This window comes from Haliotis rubra, unplaced genomic scaffold (genome assembly GCF_003918875.1).
Source record: "Haliotis rubra isolate DU_JTF1 unplaced genomic scaffold, ASM391887v1 Scf48, whole genome shotgun sequence".
In the NCBI taxonomy this organism is placed as follows: domain Eukaryota; kingdom Metazoa; phylum Mollusca; class Gastropoda; order Lepetellida; family Haliotidae; genus Haliotis; species Haliotis rubra.
Window position 1 is genome coordinate 1,257,409 of NW_025767168.1, and position 16,521 is coordinate 1,273,929.

Below are 16,521 nucleotides of genomic sequence, written 5' to 3' on the forward strand. Positions count from 1 at the left end.
CATCACTATGAAAATCAAGTAATACTTTGTCATCTTGCTGTTCTATTTGTACCACAGCAGTGGTTTATTATTTGAGGAATAAATTTGAAACATGTACTATACTACTACAAAACATTAGGAATTTCCGTCACTACATTATCGACATTAGAGTGAGTGAGTTTAGTTTCACGCCGCACCCAGCAATATTCCAGCTATATGGCGGCGGTCTGCAAATAATCGAGTCTGGACCAGACAATCCAGTGATCAACAGCATGAGCATTGATCTGCGCAATTGGGAACCGATGACATGTGCCAACCAAGTCAGCGAGCCTGACCGATCCCGTTAGTCGCCTCGTAGGACAAGCATAGTCGCCTTTTGTGGCAAGCATGGGTTGCTGAAGACCTATTCTACCCCGGATCTTCACGGGTTATCGACATTAGGACTAAATAACTGGGGACATCAATGTATACAGGCAGCTATTCACGCCCTTGTAGTTAAAGTCTCTACCCAGAAATAGGTATTACCACCAGCATACAGGTCATTCCGTTAGCTGATACAAGTGTTGGATATTCCACATGTACTTCCTTATCACCAGATGGGATGAATAAAAATATGTTGAAACTAAAAAACTTTTTTTTTCAAGTCAGCATCAAGAAATAAGAGTGATAATGTGTGTTGTTTTGTTCATCTGAGAGGTCTTGATGTGATTACTGTGTACGTCATAGTTTCACTTATTACATCTAACCAGTTTGTAGTGGACTTCCTGGTGCAGTCTAATGGTAGCAAATGGCCACTGCCACTAGCTGTAGCTTATTGGAACAGTTACCTCTGCACTGGAAGGGTTGGGTTAGCCAGGTCAAATTATCCCATTCTAAACATGACATTCCCAGTTACTGTCACTGTTGACTTTCATGTCCACTGTCCAGTGAGAATGCTGTTGGCTTAATTTTCAGTACCTTGTATTATATCACAATGCATTTTTCTAAATAATTCAGTACAATTTTGCAACATCAGTTCAAAGAAAATACAATTATTTTTGAAAGATCAATATATTTATTTTCATTCAAAAGATCAGTCATAATTTCCATAAATAAATATGTAAGCACAGTGCTGATGCGGATAGGAATATGTAATAAATACACTCATCATTTCTTTACATAATTACAAAATGTACATAGATAAAATATATTTTCTCTTTCACAAAATGTACATAGCATACCTGCACACTGACACATAACCTCTTACCATCCACACCATGACTTACAATCTACGGTAATAAAGAGGCTGTTACATTAATAGAATGATTAATACATGAAATAAAACAGTACACGAATGCACACAGATATACCAAACACAAGGAATCGTATCATCCTGGATTAATATTTTAATAACACTTCGAACAATATTTCACTGTTGTCAGCTAATAGATGAGAGAGCAAAAATGAAGTGCAGAGCATAATAGGTAATTTTGGCCTTGAAAATAAAGAATGTTAAAAAATTATTACCAATTTCAATATTATAACAATACCATGTCAATTTTCCAAAAATACAATGTCAATATTTCAATATTGTCATTATGATTAGTTCCAAAACATACATTATTGACATGTCTACCTGCAAGACAAAAACTTAAGACAGATGTGACATTGACAGCTGGCGCTGGGATGGAATGATTCAATGACAAAACAAATGTATTTTTTCATCTATCAAACATACACAATCACAATCTCTCTCATTCAGCCAGCCTTTGACAACCAAGGCCCATTTCAATCAAGTCTGCTCCTAAATCAACATCATGACAAGGGAGGTAACTGCGATCACGAGCCTCTATAAGTCAGGTTAACAGGAGTGGTCCTGAATCATATTTTAATGATGGACATGTAACCTAGGCTACAAATCTAATATCACAGCTGTACCTTGATAGTTACACACTTTCAACAAGTAATGTTCTTAAACAAAACACCTTAAACATACAAACAAAACATAAGCTGGGGCTACTCTTCCTCCCTGTGTATCCTTCAGTTATTCATCAAAACTGACATTCTGAATATCATCCTGTCTGAAAACAGGGTTTCATTTCCTCAGTAAGCCTTACTCACCTACCTCTATTACAGGGAAGATATTGATATAGGATATTGGGAAGATCTTTAACACCTACAATACAGAAAATGCAACCAAAGCTGTTTAACCCCAATTTCAGTACCCCCTTTTTCATGCCGAAACAAACAAGGAATTATAGAAAAAGATGAAAACTGAACAGTTAGGTGCTTATTTTCAGCAATACATTATTTTCAAGGATATTTCCAATTATTGTCGTACATGGATACATATGCAATACTTTTTTGTGAAACTATATAAAAACCAATCAGAAACAATGAAGATAAATAAATCTGACAGAATCAAGAGCGGGATGACATATCAGATTTATGCACATTGCTTACTGAGTTGTCTGAAGCCATGAAACATGATTTATATTATGACATCCTAGCATAAAAAACATGATCAGCCAAGGATACAATGGCTGATCAGTAATGTGCAGTCTAATGTGTAATAAATGCCCTCATAAATGCCATAATACTCCAAGGTGTACATGAATGGTGTTCCATCACACAAATCTGTGTGTATCCACATATCTGACCTGCAGGAGGCTTGTGTACCAACAATGACAATTTAAACAGGAAGTGTCTCCAGGGGGAGGGCAAGTTTAATGCCTCATCCAGAATCTTCAAGTCGTTTTCAACAAAGATATATTTGCCAGTACACAACTGACTTTCACAAATAGTTCAAAATAGCCAGTCTGTATTTTGTTAATGAAGAAATTGACACATTTTGACAACTAGGACAAGGACAATATGCAAAGGGTAGCATGATCTTTGAGACAATTACATTCCATGCTATTTTTTCAAAAACAACTTGTTGAAAAATCTGTTTTGTAATGAATACCAATATTAACAAATACAACATAGGTTCTTTGCAAGCCAGTCTGTGTTTGTAAAATGCGAGGTGTATTTCTTTTGTAATTGTGTACCTGGATAGCCTGCCTAGTGATACCAGCAGGACTAGTTCATCTTAGTTGGACACTGTTGGTGTGATCAACCAAGTCAACAAGCTACCCTCAACATGGTACATGATACATCATTTCAAAGGCTGCACAATGCTTCATATACCCCAGTAACTCATTCAAACTACTCATCACGTCTGAACACATTAACGAAACTCAACCATATAATTTATTAATATCACTCTCAGATCGATATTGCATCTCAACCCTTAATTCATGATATGGATTGTCATTCTATTTGTCAGTGATGGACAGATAACGAGTTGGATTAGATGTCTTCAGTGCAGCAATAATGATCATACACTGGAGCACGTCATAGGGTGCGACGATCCAATCCAACAATATATAAAACATGAACATGGACTACAACATTTAGTACACCGGTAGATCTGATACTGAGCCTGTTACAGCTGGGCCGTCATTAGCTGACTTTCGGTCCCAACAGAGTCAGGACACATTGGGGCTTCATGCTAGAGTCTCTAGAATACACAGAATACACAAAGGACAGAGAGACTGTCCCAAAAGCTGACATGGACGTACGGAACAACACAACTGGTCTCATTTACATCAGCACCTATAATCAGCAAGACAGAAAATGCTGGAAGATGGTTGGACAACCAGATTTCTTAGCACCGAGAATGGAAGCTGAGCAGAAACATAGAAAGTCTACAAAAGCTTGCATCACCTTAAAAGAGTTGTGTTTAGCATACAGTTCTATAAAACAACTACCAGTATTTCTGCAAGAAAATTCTAAATGTCACTTCACAAACAAATTCTGGATTTCGGGACAACACTTGTAATGACCATATATGATTTAGCTTTGAAAGGCTTGACTGTGAGGCACATGGACACTTCCAGTGCTAGCCTTGAAACCAGGTAGTGGACACTGTATTCACATTGCGCTTGCTGGCAATGTGTTAACAACGTTGGAACAGTTACCCTTTAAAGAGCATGAAGAGCAATAACATAATACACACTACATCTACCACCTCGAAGATGGTCACTGCTATATCTGCTGGAAGTAGTTGATGTGGTTACGTTCGGAGGATGGTTTAGATTTTGACTTTGAAATCAGGTTTTGACTAGTGCTGAGTGGAACAGAGACACCTATAGGGACTGTCATCATGATGCTTTGTGCAGGCAGGAGTTGAGGACAGGCTCTGTCTTCCGTTGTTGAGGCAGAGCTGGAGTGGCAGTGGCAGCCATGTTCATGCTAGACCTGGAACAGATGAGTCATCAAGTTTACTGCAAACATCATTAACATATTCATTGAGCTCAATGCCTTGAGCTGGATTAAATGCTGACAACATGTTAAAGTAACACAATCACTGCTTCACACTAGCACTCGACATTGGCCAGGTTATACAGCCATTCAAAATGATTTGTATCAGGTTATTTAGGATAAACTGAAGATGCTCCACCTTTTGCTGTATGATGCTGTAATGTAAATAGGTGAGTAAGGTCAGGACAACCCGAAAATTGATACATCAGCAATTACCCAGGCCATCAGGATATGGCCAATCAATGGAATAACCAAGTTACTTAGCTAGTTATTAATTCAAAATATTCATTTACTATATAACATGGACCACAGCATCTGGCTCTTCCTAATTTTTGTATAATATCTGTGCACAATATTTGCTTCAACCACTAAGATCTGTAGCCAAAGAAGCTTTACTTCAAAGCCAGAGCTTCGACGATCATCTCAAAACCCACCTACTTATTACTGTATATTTCTGACTTAATGTTGTTCATAGGTAACCTGTATTGGATGGAATTATTTTCAAATCATCAAACAAAGACGGCCTGAGATGATGCTTGTGCATCTCTCATAGCAGCAGTATGTTCACCTACCTGTTGTGAGTGAGGTGGCTCTTTACTAGATGACCAGCGGCCAGCGCAGACAGAAGGGAGAGTTCTCCAGCAAGGACGGTGGCACATACAACTCGCGCCAGGGTACGAGCATTGTCACCAGGTCTGTTAGATGCTCCCTTTACCCCCAGCATCTGAAATGTTATCTCATAATGTATTCCATATTAAACTGTCTGCAATAAACATTTTTAATCAACTATGATATGAAGGTTCATCAATAAAAACAATGTGGAATTATCTAACGGTCAGAGCGAGTGAGTTTGGTTTTACATTGCTTTTAGCACTATTCCAGCAATATCATGGCGGGGGGACACCAGATTTGGACTTCACCCAAGTACCCATGTGGGGAATCGAACCTGGGTCTTCGGCATGACAAACGAACTCTTTAACCTCTAGGCTACCCCACCGCCCCTCTAACGGTCAGAGAACTTTTAAACACTGTAACAAAATTGCCACAAACTTGAAACTACAAATGGAGGGATTTGGATCAGAAATGTCTAGGAATATTCTGGGAATAATATAGTGATAATCATAATGATAGATATGTCAGACAGCATTTTTTTCAAGTCTTTGTAGGTCAAATCTAAAAGGTTATATCTTAAAACTAAGTTTTAGAAGTTAGCTAGCTTTGATATTACTTGCATAAGGTCAATACGGTTGGATGCTGTGGATCCTTGTTCTTTGTGACAATGCTACAAGTACTTGACTACTTCATTGATAGTTACAGAATGATTTTATGAAGCTTCAAAAGTCGTTTTAAATAAACCCTAATGTCCGTCCACTGCACATTACCACCCTACCATCAGATTCATCATAGCTACATCCCATGTTTAGTATGAACCCACCTGCAGACAGGCTGATTGCGGAGGAAGAACAGTGCCGCCCCCAACAGTTCCGATTTCTATTGACGGCATGGTACAGCTGATGTAGAGGTCCTCATGATGTGGGCCTGTTGCTTCAATCAATGTCATGCAGTTAGAGCTGGCCACATTCTGGGCGGGATCCTGTACAAATAAAATAAGGTCACATTTACGTTTTTCACTTTGCTCTTTGAGGATAGCACCCCACATATGATCCATACCGGCTTCAAAATAGGGGTGGGTGGTCCAGTGTGGATTACACTGCATCATGTTTTGTAGTAGCCATGGACATCTCTCATAGCAGCACAACAGCACACATTTACTATTGAAGGAATGGAATGGGGTTGTCTGAGTGACAGGTCAATAGTTTAACAAGGACATTCTCCTCACTTTAACTGATGAACCATGCCACACTTGTCTCCTTTTCTGGTCAGTCTAAGCAAACTTAGGCTCAGTATTATTTGTTATACTGATTATACTGATTTGATTGGATGGTCATAGATCGCTCAAAGGTTAGCTGACGCAACTTCTACTAGGGTTTGTTAGACTCAGTACGGCAGTGTAGCGAATAATACTTTAGCCTAAGTTAACTTAGACTGCGTTTCTGGTCAATCATAGAAAATACAATAAAATAATAAAGATACAGTGAAACCTGTCTAAACCGTCACCCCACAGGACCGAAATAAAGACAGGGTGCCAGGGTGCCGGATTAGACAGTTACGATCATTTTCCAACATGGCTGCCATTTACACTCGTCAATCTCTTTATCTCTATAATGTCTTCGATCTTTTGTAATTGTGCAACAATGCATTGGATTATGGGACCTTGATTGGACTGCTCATACCCTGACGGCTTAGAGCGTTTGATTCACCGTGCAATCACTACTGCCTGATTATCTAGCGTGCCAAGATGATTAATTAGTGTATTGGATTATGGGTCCTTAACTTGTTTGAGTGGCATTTAGAAGTTGGTGTGATGAACAACGAGGAGAGTTCTATGGATAAACAACTTCTTTAATATAATATGAGCGACATTTCGGTGTAGCTACTAACACCGTTATCAAGCAAATGATGATAACGGTGTTAGTAGCTACACCGAAACGTCGCTCATATTATATTAAAGAAGTTGTATATCCATGTATATGGGTCCCTGCCTGGACTGCTCATACCCCTGCCGGTTTAGACAGTGCTAATTACAGTTAAAATTGCTTGTTGGGATCGGAAAGTCGTGCTGGAATACGGAATAGACAGGTGCCAGATTAGACAATGTTTTCATGATCATAATATCGCTGTAAAATGGATGGACCAAACTTTTATGCCAGTTTTGACAATGTGCTGGTGTTGGCAGGTTTCACTGTATATATATAAAACATCATCTGTAAGCGGTCTGGTATGTAAGGAGCTCAACTCAATGACTAATTACCTGTCCAGTGGCAATGAAGATGGCAGTGACGATGTTGGCAGAGTGAGCGTTGAAGCCCCCGATGCTTCCAGCCATAGCAGACCCAATCAGGTTCTTGGTGATGTTGAGGTCAACTAGGGCTGGGACTGATGTCTTGAGTAGCTTCTTGACAACCTGGCCAGGGACAACCACCTCGCATACAACCGACTTTCCACGCCCTTCAATCCTGGAAACACAAAAATGATGTGTAGAATACGAAGTAACTCAATGAAGATACTTTGATGCAAGTTTCAAGAAAGTCACTCAGTCAGGTCTACAGATGCTGTGAGCATTATTACAGTGATATCAGTATATGTCATATTAAATGAGCAGGTCTTGTGGTGTTCACAAGTAGGGGCCTAGTGCTGACAAATCATTCTCATAATGTGGGTAAATCTGGGAAATGAATCCACAACCATAGGACTTTGTACAGAGTATGGCATCATCTCCAATAGCTGGTTCACCTGCATTTTCCCAAGAATAAAGACGTTGGCACATTCCATACCATTACGACACAGAAAGGCTTTGTCAGGCAAACCATTTTCAGTTTTGAAAGAATTCTTTAAAAAGAAGAAACAATTGAATTTTGTAATGTTTTATGGGTGAGTGAGTTTAGTTTTATACCGCTTTAAAGCAATATTCCAGCAATATCAAGGTGGGGGACACCAGAAATGGGCTTCACACATTGTATCCATGTGGGTAATGTCTTGTGGAAAGATTTTGTCATACTTTGCAAAAGGTTTTGGTCATTATTTCAAACTTCTGATCCTACAAATGGAGTGTAGCAATTTGACAGTTGAAACAACATACCTGAACTTCATACCAACTGACAAAGAAGACATGCTTGTATTCTTAGCGAGCTACGTGAGGTTAGATAGTGGTCATTTATTCATAAGTTTCAATGAAACGTTGAGTCCTGTCCGATTATACTTGTAGGTTCACTGCTTGTATAAATTAAGGAAGAAATAGTATTAATAGCAAATATGTAACAAATACTAGAAATACACTAGACAACAATGTCTATTTCTATTTGACTCACCAATTGATAGCTGATGGTTTCTTGTCTGTGCAGTAGAAAATGTAATTTTTGAGTAAAATTGATATTTTATACTTATCCTGACTCATGCTCTTTGCTTGTCTCCTTCCTCTTGCAACATAGTGGAACACTTGTATCTCCCTAATTGAAGTTCCTTCAATGTAAAAATCACCAATTAGTACACCACGAAGTTACCTCCCTTCCACAAGCTGGAACGAGGGCCACCTCTACCCATGTGCCTCACTCTCCTCTCATATACTGAGCCCAACATTTGAATTTACAGGGAAATCCAAAGTGTTATTTGGGAGGATGGGAGGGTTGATTCATGAGTCAGGATAAGTATAAAATATCAATTTTACTCAAAAAATTACATATTTTTCCTTATCCTGACTCATGCTCTTTGCTTGTAGAATCCAACAGAGCGGAGGTGGGAATATATAATACTTTGGATTTTAATAATTAGTGATTTGAATCAGATGATTGTAATAACCCCATGAGAACTTCATAAAGGCATTGAACTGATGAATTCCTGCTGCCAGCTTATCAGCTGCCATATAGAGGTTATTACAATGTACTTATTATGATAAGTATATATAATATTAATACAATGCTTAAGACTAATAGACTTAAGCTTGTTAATATGCTAGTATAAACTCCTTAGAGTTTGTTAGCTAAAATACTTTAAGATATAAACATAGCACTAAGCTTAAAATATGATTAATTTTAAGCTAATTATATAATAACAAACCCTTTAGGGTTTGTTAGTTAAAATATTTATATGATATAGACAGTGCTGAGCTTAAGATATGAATAAGCTTAGCTATATATATAACAGCAAACTTTGTAGAGTTTGTTAGCTAATACATTTTTACAATATGAGATAGTATTGTGCTTAAGATATAATTATCTTAAGCTACATATATAATAGCCAAACTTAGTAGAGTTTGTTAGCTAATATATTTTTACAATATGAGTATAATACTGTGCTTAAGATATAATTAACTTAAGCTACATATATAATAGCCAAACTTAGTATAGTTTGTTAGCTAATATATTTTACAATATGAGTATAGTACTGTGCTTAAGATATAATTAACTTAAGCTACATATATAATAGCCAAACTTAGTAAAGTTTGTTAGCTAATATATTTTTACAATATGAGTATAGTACTGTGCTTAAGATATAATTAACTTAAGCTACATATATAATAGCCAAACTTAGTAAAGTTTGTTAGCTAATATATTTTACAATATGAGTATAGTACTGTGCTTAAGATATAATTAACTTAAGCTACATATACAATAGCCAAAACTCTGTAGAGCTTATTAGCTAATAGATTTATAATGTAACCATAGTACTAAGCTTAAGATATGATTAGATTCTTAAGCTAAATGTATATAGCAAAAAACTCCTTAGAGTTTATTAACTAATATACTTTTATGTTATAAACATAGTACTGAGCTTAAGATATGATTAAACTTAAGCTATATATATATAATAGTAAAACTCCTGTGAGAGTTTGATAGCTAATACATTTTATTATGTTGATTTAGACCTAGTATTGAGCTTAAGATATGAAGTAAACCTTAAGCTAAATATATAATAGCAAAAACCTTTTAGAGTTTTAATAGCTAATATACTTATATGGTATCAACATAGTATTGAGCTTAAGATATGAAGAAACCTTAAGCTACATATGTATAGCAAAACTCCTCAGTGAGTTTGTTAGCTAATACATGATATAATGTAACCATAAAGCTTAAAATATGATGAAAACTTAAGCCCAATATATAATAGCAAAAACTCTTTTAGAGTTTTGATAGCTAATATACCTATATGCTATAAACATAGTACTGCTTTAAGATATGAATAAGCTTAAGTTACATATATAATAGCAAAAAAACTCCATAGAGTTTGTTAGCTAATACATGTTATAATGTAACCATATTGCTTAAGATATGATGAAACTTAAGCCAAATAGCAAAAGCTCTTTAGAGTTTGTTAGCTAATATAGTTATATGATATAAACATAGTACTGAGCTTAAGATATGAATGAGCTTAAGCTACCTATATAATAGCAAAACTCCGTAGAGTTTGTTAGCTAATGTATTTTACAATATGAGTATAGTACTATGCTTAAAATATACTTGACTTAAGCTAATGTGATATAATAGCCAAAAAACTCTGTAGAGTTTGTTAGCTAATGCATTTATCATGTAACCACTGTGATGATAAAAACGAGCTTAAGCAAATTATATATAGCATGAAGCTATTTAGTACTGTTATAAGATAAGTAAAAATCTGTAAGATTGACTTATCTTCTCCGAGGAACTGTCAACTGTTGTGCAAGGACCATGGGATCGAATTGGTGGATACCTGAGATGTCCTCGTGGTGATATCTCTCAGATAATGGTTGGCAACCACCATATCGATCTACAGTAATAAACCCTCCATTATTTCAAATAACATTTGTGTAGATGAAATTGTAGAAGTTAGGGCTCTAATATCAAGAGTATTAAAGCTCATGGAGGGTCGGATTAGGTCCATCTGTCTTGTATGCACGAGTATGACAGTTCTGATCCAAACGGAGATATAGTACGCGAGACTACACTCTGGAAGTTGATGATAGAGGAAAAAATCTGTTGTATATTTTCTTCCTGTTTGGTTTGGTGGAGATAAATTTACAGTGCTCTTGCTGGCCAGCGTGATAGCATCATCGTATCATGGAGTCCAAGTATGTCATCCAGGCATGTTCATAAACCTCACTTGTGAGGTGTTGTAGCACTATATTCATATCCCCAAGTTGGTAATGCGAAACTTCCGCTTATTCTCCAAACAGAAACTTAGTAGGTTTACTAACCATCTAGTTGTGTTAGTAGCTTGATGATGAAATTCAGGTGTAGTCTGAAACGCTGTGGATTTCGATCCACTTGTATCACGCCAGTTCTAGGTAAATCGCTATGATGTCCTTGACGATGTATGCACAACCGGAGTTTGTGTCCTCGATGAACTTTATGTAAAATCGCCTGACTGCTGTGCCCTTGTCTAAACTTGACAGGGAGGTCTCTAACCTGAAGAAAGCAGCCTAATCATGAAGGTTCAGGTTAACTGGGCTGTAAGGAGGCTTGCTCGCTCATTGATATAAAGTTGTCACTTGCAACCTATGTCTTGAACTGTGAACTATGCTCGACCTCTGTGTAGGGCGTTGTTCATCGGGGTCCAATCAGAATAAGGCATTTTGATTCTGTAGAGTACCCGCCAGCTGTGATGTCACCGTGTAGCAGGAAAAGGAACCTTGTATAATATAGTGCCGCCGCTGATATTAGAACAATCATCGGTCTTCATCGTAACTCCCGGTTACCCGAAAGTGACCACGTGTTTCGAGGATTAATGGTAAACGCCAAAAGCTTCGCTAAAATACCTTGCTCTGTAATATTAATGCTGGGTAGGTTATTTTCCTGGCTGTCGTGAAAGTACTTCAGTTTTGAATATAATTCCGACTTCTTTATATATAAAGGTACAATAACTTGTAAGTTGTCAGCTTGTAGACTGTATACATGAATGTATCGCCATAATTGTAGAATTAAAGCTGAATTTGTTGTACATATTTCTTCTCAGAAATGTTGACGATTATGAGTTATACTTCGCTGTAACAAGGCTGCTGTTCAATTTCGATATTGAATTGTCTGCAGATATGCGTAATGGTCACGCATGTAGATAATCGTATCGTCGTCCGGGATTGCATATACTAGCAATTTATACGAATAGTTGATTTCTGTGAAGATCTATGAAACGTCGTTGACAAATTAATACAGCGACGCTCTGTGTTGTAAATAGCCTGTGCAATTGTCTTCGCAGAGGCTTATAGATCGCATCTGGCATACAGTTGATAGACAACTTATGCGTGTCTTGAACGGACTGAGGAGTAGCTATATATGACGAAAGTGGCTAGTATATGGAGACCTTGGAGGAGACTTCGTGAACGCCGGAGACTTCACGGGCTTCCTCGGCATCCCTCTAGATCTACTGGTGAAGTAGACTTGAGCCACTTAGCCTTCTCGCGACCTTCGCTGGCTGTATCGAAGTCAAAGTCCGATTAGAATATATATGTATATATATATAAGAGCTTTGCTTCGCGAATGGCCTCTGTGTTTAACAGGATGTGGGTCGGCGGCGCTACTCCTCCGCGACGCCCCTTGTAGCTGGTGAGGCTCTAGCTCTTCGCTGAGGCTGCCTGGGACTTGCTGGTTCTGCATAAGTAGGGGCGAGTGGATCATCTTATCATTTTCAGAAGTCGTGTTACTTAAATCTGGTGATAAGTGTCTCAATGATCGCTTCTAGATCTATTTAGGCCAACGAACATACGCCTCGGCCATGGATTCAACTGAACCAATTTCACGATTGTAGTTCTTATTGTTGATATCGATGATCAACTTGTAGTTTTCATCGATGTCTTAAGCCTTGAAGAAGGGGTCCATGTTGTAGCGTGGAAAACTTCTAGGCGTGAAAGTTCGCAATTATGGTGTCTGAACTTTTGTGGCTTTATGGGATGCTATGTCTAGATTCTGTGCTACCGCAGCAATCGGGTCGATCGGAGGTAGGGTGATAGCATCTGCGCCGCCTTCCCTTCATCAGGTATGTCTGCGCGCCGCTGCCACTTTCTAGGAAGGTGATGTAGACTTGTGTGCAGACTTGTGTGGTAACCTGTGAGGCGCATCGATGTGGTGATGTACGAGGAGATCGGAGACTATTGACAGCTTCACGGCTCTTGAGTAGTCCCTTGACTCTGTTAAAATGATCGATCTATATTCGGGTGTCCTTCCCGAGTGCCTTTCGCTAATGCCTTCGCGAACGCCTTCACGGTAACGCCTTTGTTCCTAAGTTGGAGCCTTCGGCTCGTGACTCTGGGCTGGCTGCTTCTCCAGTCTGTAGTGACCCTCCATCACGACCATGATTTGGTCGTAGTAGCTCGCCTGGGATGGTCTGCCACGGCAGTAGTCGGTGCCATCTCTGCGCTGTTAGTGGTGGGGCCCCCTCAGGTAAGTCGCCTGACATCAGTGTAGAGACATCAGGCTGCATGCATGACCATCTCTGCTGATGTCATTGTAGCTGTCACCGGGTCGCCACTTGTCTCATATCGCCGAGGATGATGATCGGCTGATCATCGAGAGGCCAAGTTCAGCGGCTGGAACAATCTCGCTGAGAAAGTCCTGTGTAGACTTCGCTGAATTCCCCTCAGAGGTCGACGCCAGTTCTGGGGGTGCCGGGTCTCGCGTTGAGTGTTGGTAGCGACGGGACCCTCAGGAAGATCATCGAATGTTGATCTGCGCTGACATCACTGTTGTCGACATCAGTCATTCTTTGATGTACATCAGGAATGATGATCGGCTGATCATCATACAGGCCCAAATCTGCGATGAGAACAATCTCGGCTGAGAAAGTTCTAGTAGACTTCGCTTGAATACCCCTCAGTGCGAATGGCGGGATGTCTGGGGAAGCAGGACGCTTCTTGAGGCGGCGGACTACGCCCCCACTTCCACCATTCTAGCGAAACCCAGACGGAGGGGGGTCACCAACAGCAGTAGACTGGCGAGGGGTTCAGGTGTATCAGTCATGCTAGACTCTCCGCATAATGCGGACCTCCATTCGCTGCGCTGCCTCAAACGCCAAAGTAATTATTTATTAAAGGTAGAATTGATAAATTAGTATCGCGAACTGCAACGCGAATCACATGAAACATGGCGCAGTACAGCTAGGGCATATTAAATGCGATCAGCAGCAGAATAAAACGAATGTGCAACAGTACAGAATTTTATCAACGAATCCACTGCAACAGCACGGCCCCAAGTGCATAAACAGTAGAAACACTAAATATCAATATATAATTGTTGAAAGATACTAGCTAAACCTCTATAGATCTCTATACGAGGTAACTAACTAAATATAATCAAAGGATATAGTGTCGGAGACACAGCGCTTCCCACGCCCAGCTCAATGGGCTTAAGAAGGAGAGAGTGAGGCACATGGGTAGAGGTGGCGCTCTCGTTCCCGCGCTTGTGGAAGGGAGGTAACTCGTGGTGTACTAATTAGTGATTTTACATTGAAGGGAACTTCAATTAGGGAGATACAAGTGTTCCACTATGTTCTCAAGAGGAAGGAGACAAGCAAAAGAGCATGAGTCAGGATAAGGAAAAATTTGTCAAATTACTACAGTAACAATCAAACAAAAAAATGTATAAAATTTAATGTCAAGAAAATGCGTCTTCACATTGCCGTCCTCAACCTACCTTAGACAGCATGTTCATGCCCATAGCGTCCCCAGTCTTGGCCACAAACCTCACATACAACAGGCGTCCGGCCTGGGCAATTTGGAGTCTCTGTAGGCGAGCAAACCTAGAACATAACAGTCACAATAAACAAATAACTATACATGTATAAACTTTCGATTGTGTGTATGTTTGTTGTTAAGCACAACAGTTAAGGGTCACATGCAACGCAAAACGAAACTTTGCAGATTCTGATACCTTTGGTATGGACTTACAGTAACAAATTATCAAAAATGCAAATTCGACTTATAAAGTTTAAAAATAACGCGATGACACTCCCCAGCCAGCTGGGGTGAAGAGTGGGTTTCAACAGTTGTGCTGCACTGCACCCATAGCATGCATGCTTAGTGAGCAGTGATTAGGTTCGCCGCGGCTTTTGAACCGGAAGGCTTCAATTCGTGAAAACACAACAAGTGATGCATGCAAGAATTCTCGCTGTGAAGATGTTTCTTGTGATTACAAGCATCTTGGGTCTGCAGTAACAAAAAATACACTGGTCCCATACTTGGTAGCATTAGAAATACTAATTTCATTGTTAAAAATTGCTCAGCTTGAAAACTGAAATGTGATAAGCAGTTTCTGTCACAGAAAAAACTCAATGTCTGTTTTATTGACACCTGTGTGTCTGCTTGCACAACTTCAATCATTGACCACATGCAATTTGAACTTAACACCTATCAGGCTATACACCATAAACAAAATACATTGATTTATGGCTCGTGCCCCTGAGTTCTGTCTCTGTCATATTATGTAATTACACAGACAGGCAGGTGTGATACTTGTACACATGACAAGTTATTATGTCTGTGGGTTGCAAACAAACTGCATCCATTTTTCTCGGATGACTGGATTGGACGGAAACTGGTGGAAACTCAGATTGTCAGTTTTAAGTCCTGCTTTGTACTTGGACGAACGACAGTTTCAAGCCACACAGTAGTTCACCATCTCAGTATTTGTTGATTGGCTCAGTATTTGTTGATTGGATCGAACACAAATGCAGAGAGCATGTACTTACAAAACCCAACATCTCTATACACAATCGCATCATATACATATTTGTTTTTTGGGGTTGCATGTGATCTTTAACAAGCATTGTCACTAAGGTGACATAATCCCCCGCTGCAAATTATCAAATCAAACTTCAAAAGTAATGAAAGTTTAAGATGAAGTTAAATGTCAACAAAAACATGACCAGTCAACCTCTCTTGACATCTTCTCTTTAGTTGTTCAAACACACATATATTTTCAAGACTGACTTTGACCGTGACATGAATGTCATAGTGAATGAAATATGCAAAAATGGTACTAAAGAAATTGCTTATTGAAAAACATTCAAGGGAAGTCTTGAAAGTCTATGAAGAAAATCCAGTGAATTCAGGTTAACATGCTGAAATCTTCAAAGTGTTGCAATGACCTTGAAAATTATGTGAATGTCACCAAAATTGACCGGGCCCTGCGCCTTCATTAGTGAGTGAGTGAGTTTAGTTTTACGCCGCACTCAGCAATATTACAGCTATATGGCGGCGGTCTGTAAATAATCGATGTCTGGACCAGACAATCCAGTTATCAACAGCATGAGCATCGATCTACGCAATTGGGAACCGATGACATGTGTCAACCAAGTCAGTGAGCCTGACCACCCGATCCCGTTATTCGTCTCTTACGACAAGCATAGTCGCCTTTTGTGGCAAGCATGGTTTGCTGAAGACCTATTCTACCCAGGATCTTCACAGGTTGCGCTTTTATTAGATGAAGCTTGGTGTCAAATATGAAAAAAATCCAGTGAACGTTTTTTGCGATATCTTGCTGACTATCTTAAAATGCAATTTCACATGCTGAAATCTTCAAAGTGTCGCTGTGACCTTGAAAAATAAGTGAAGGTCACCCAAATCGACTGGGCCTTGCTCTTTCCCTAGATGAAGCTTGGTGTCAAATATGAAGAAAG

The 16,521-nt window shown here is 39.1% G+C and overlaps 1 protein-coding gene across 1 annotated transcript in view; it reads right to left on the bottom strand.

Annotated features, from left to right (window-relative positions):
* Positions 1-1,013: 1,013 nt before the first annotated feature.
* Positions 1,014-16,521, bottom strand: part of LOC124290969 (3-hydroxy-3-methylglutaryl-coenzyme A reductase-like) — a 40,614-nt gene continuing 25,106 nt past the window's right edge. Inside the window, exons 16-21 of the mRNA XM_046727820.1 lie at positions 14,534-14,643; positions 8,253-8,358; positions 7,196-7,400; positions 5,759-5,917; positions 4,896-5,047; positions 1,014-4,260 (exon numbers count right to left, since the gene is read on the bottom strand). Coding sequence (XP_046583776.1) covers positions 4,164-4,260; positions 4,896-5,047; positions 5,759-5,917; positions 7,196-7,400; positions 8,253-8,358; positions 14,534-14,643 — 829 coding nt within the window. The 3' untranslated portion in view covers positions 1,014-4,163. The remainder of the gene's footprint in view (positions 4,261-4,895; positions 5,048-5,758; positions 5,918-7,195; positions 7,401-8,252; positions 8,359-14,533; positions 14,644-16,521) is intronic.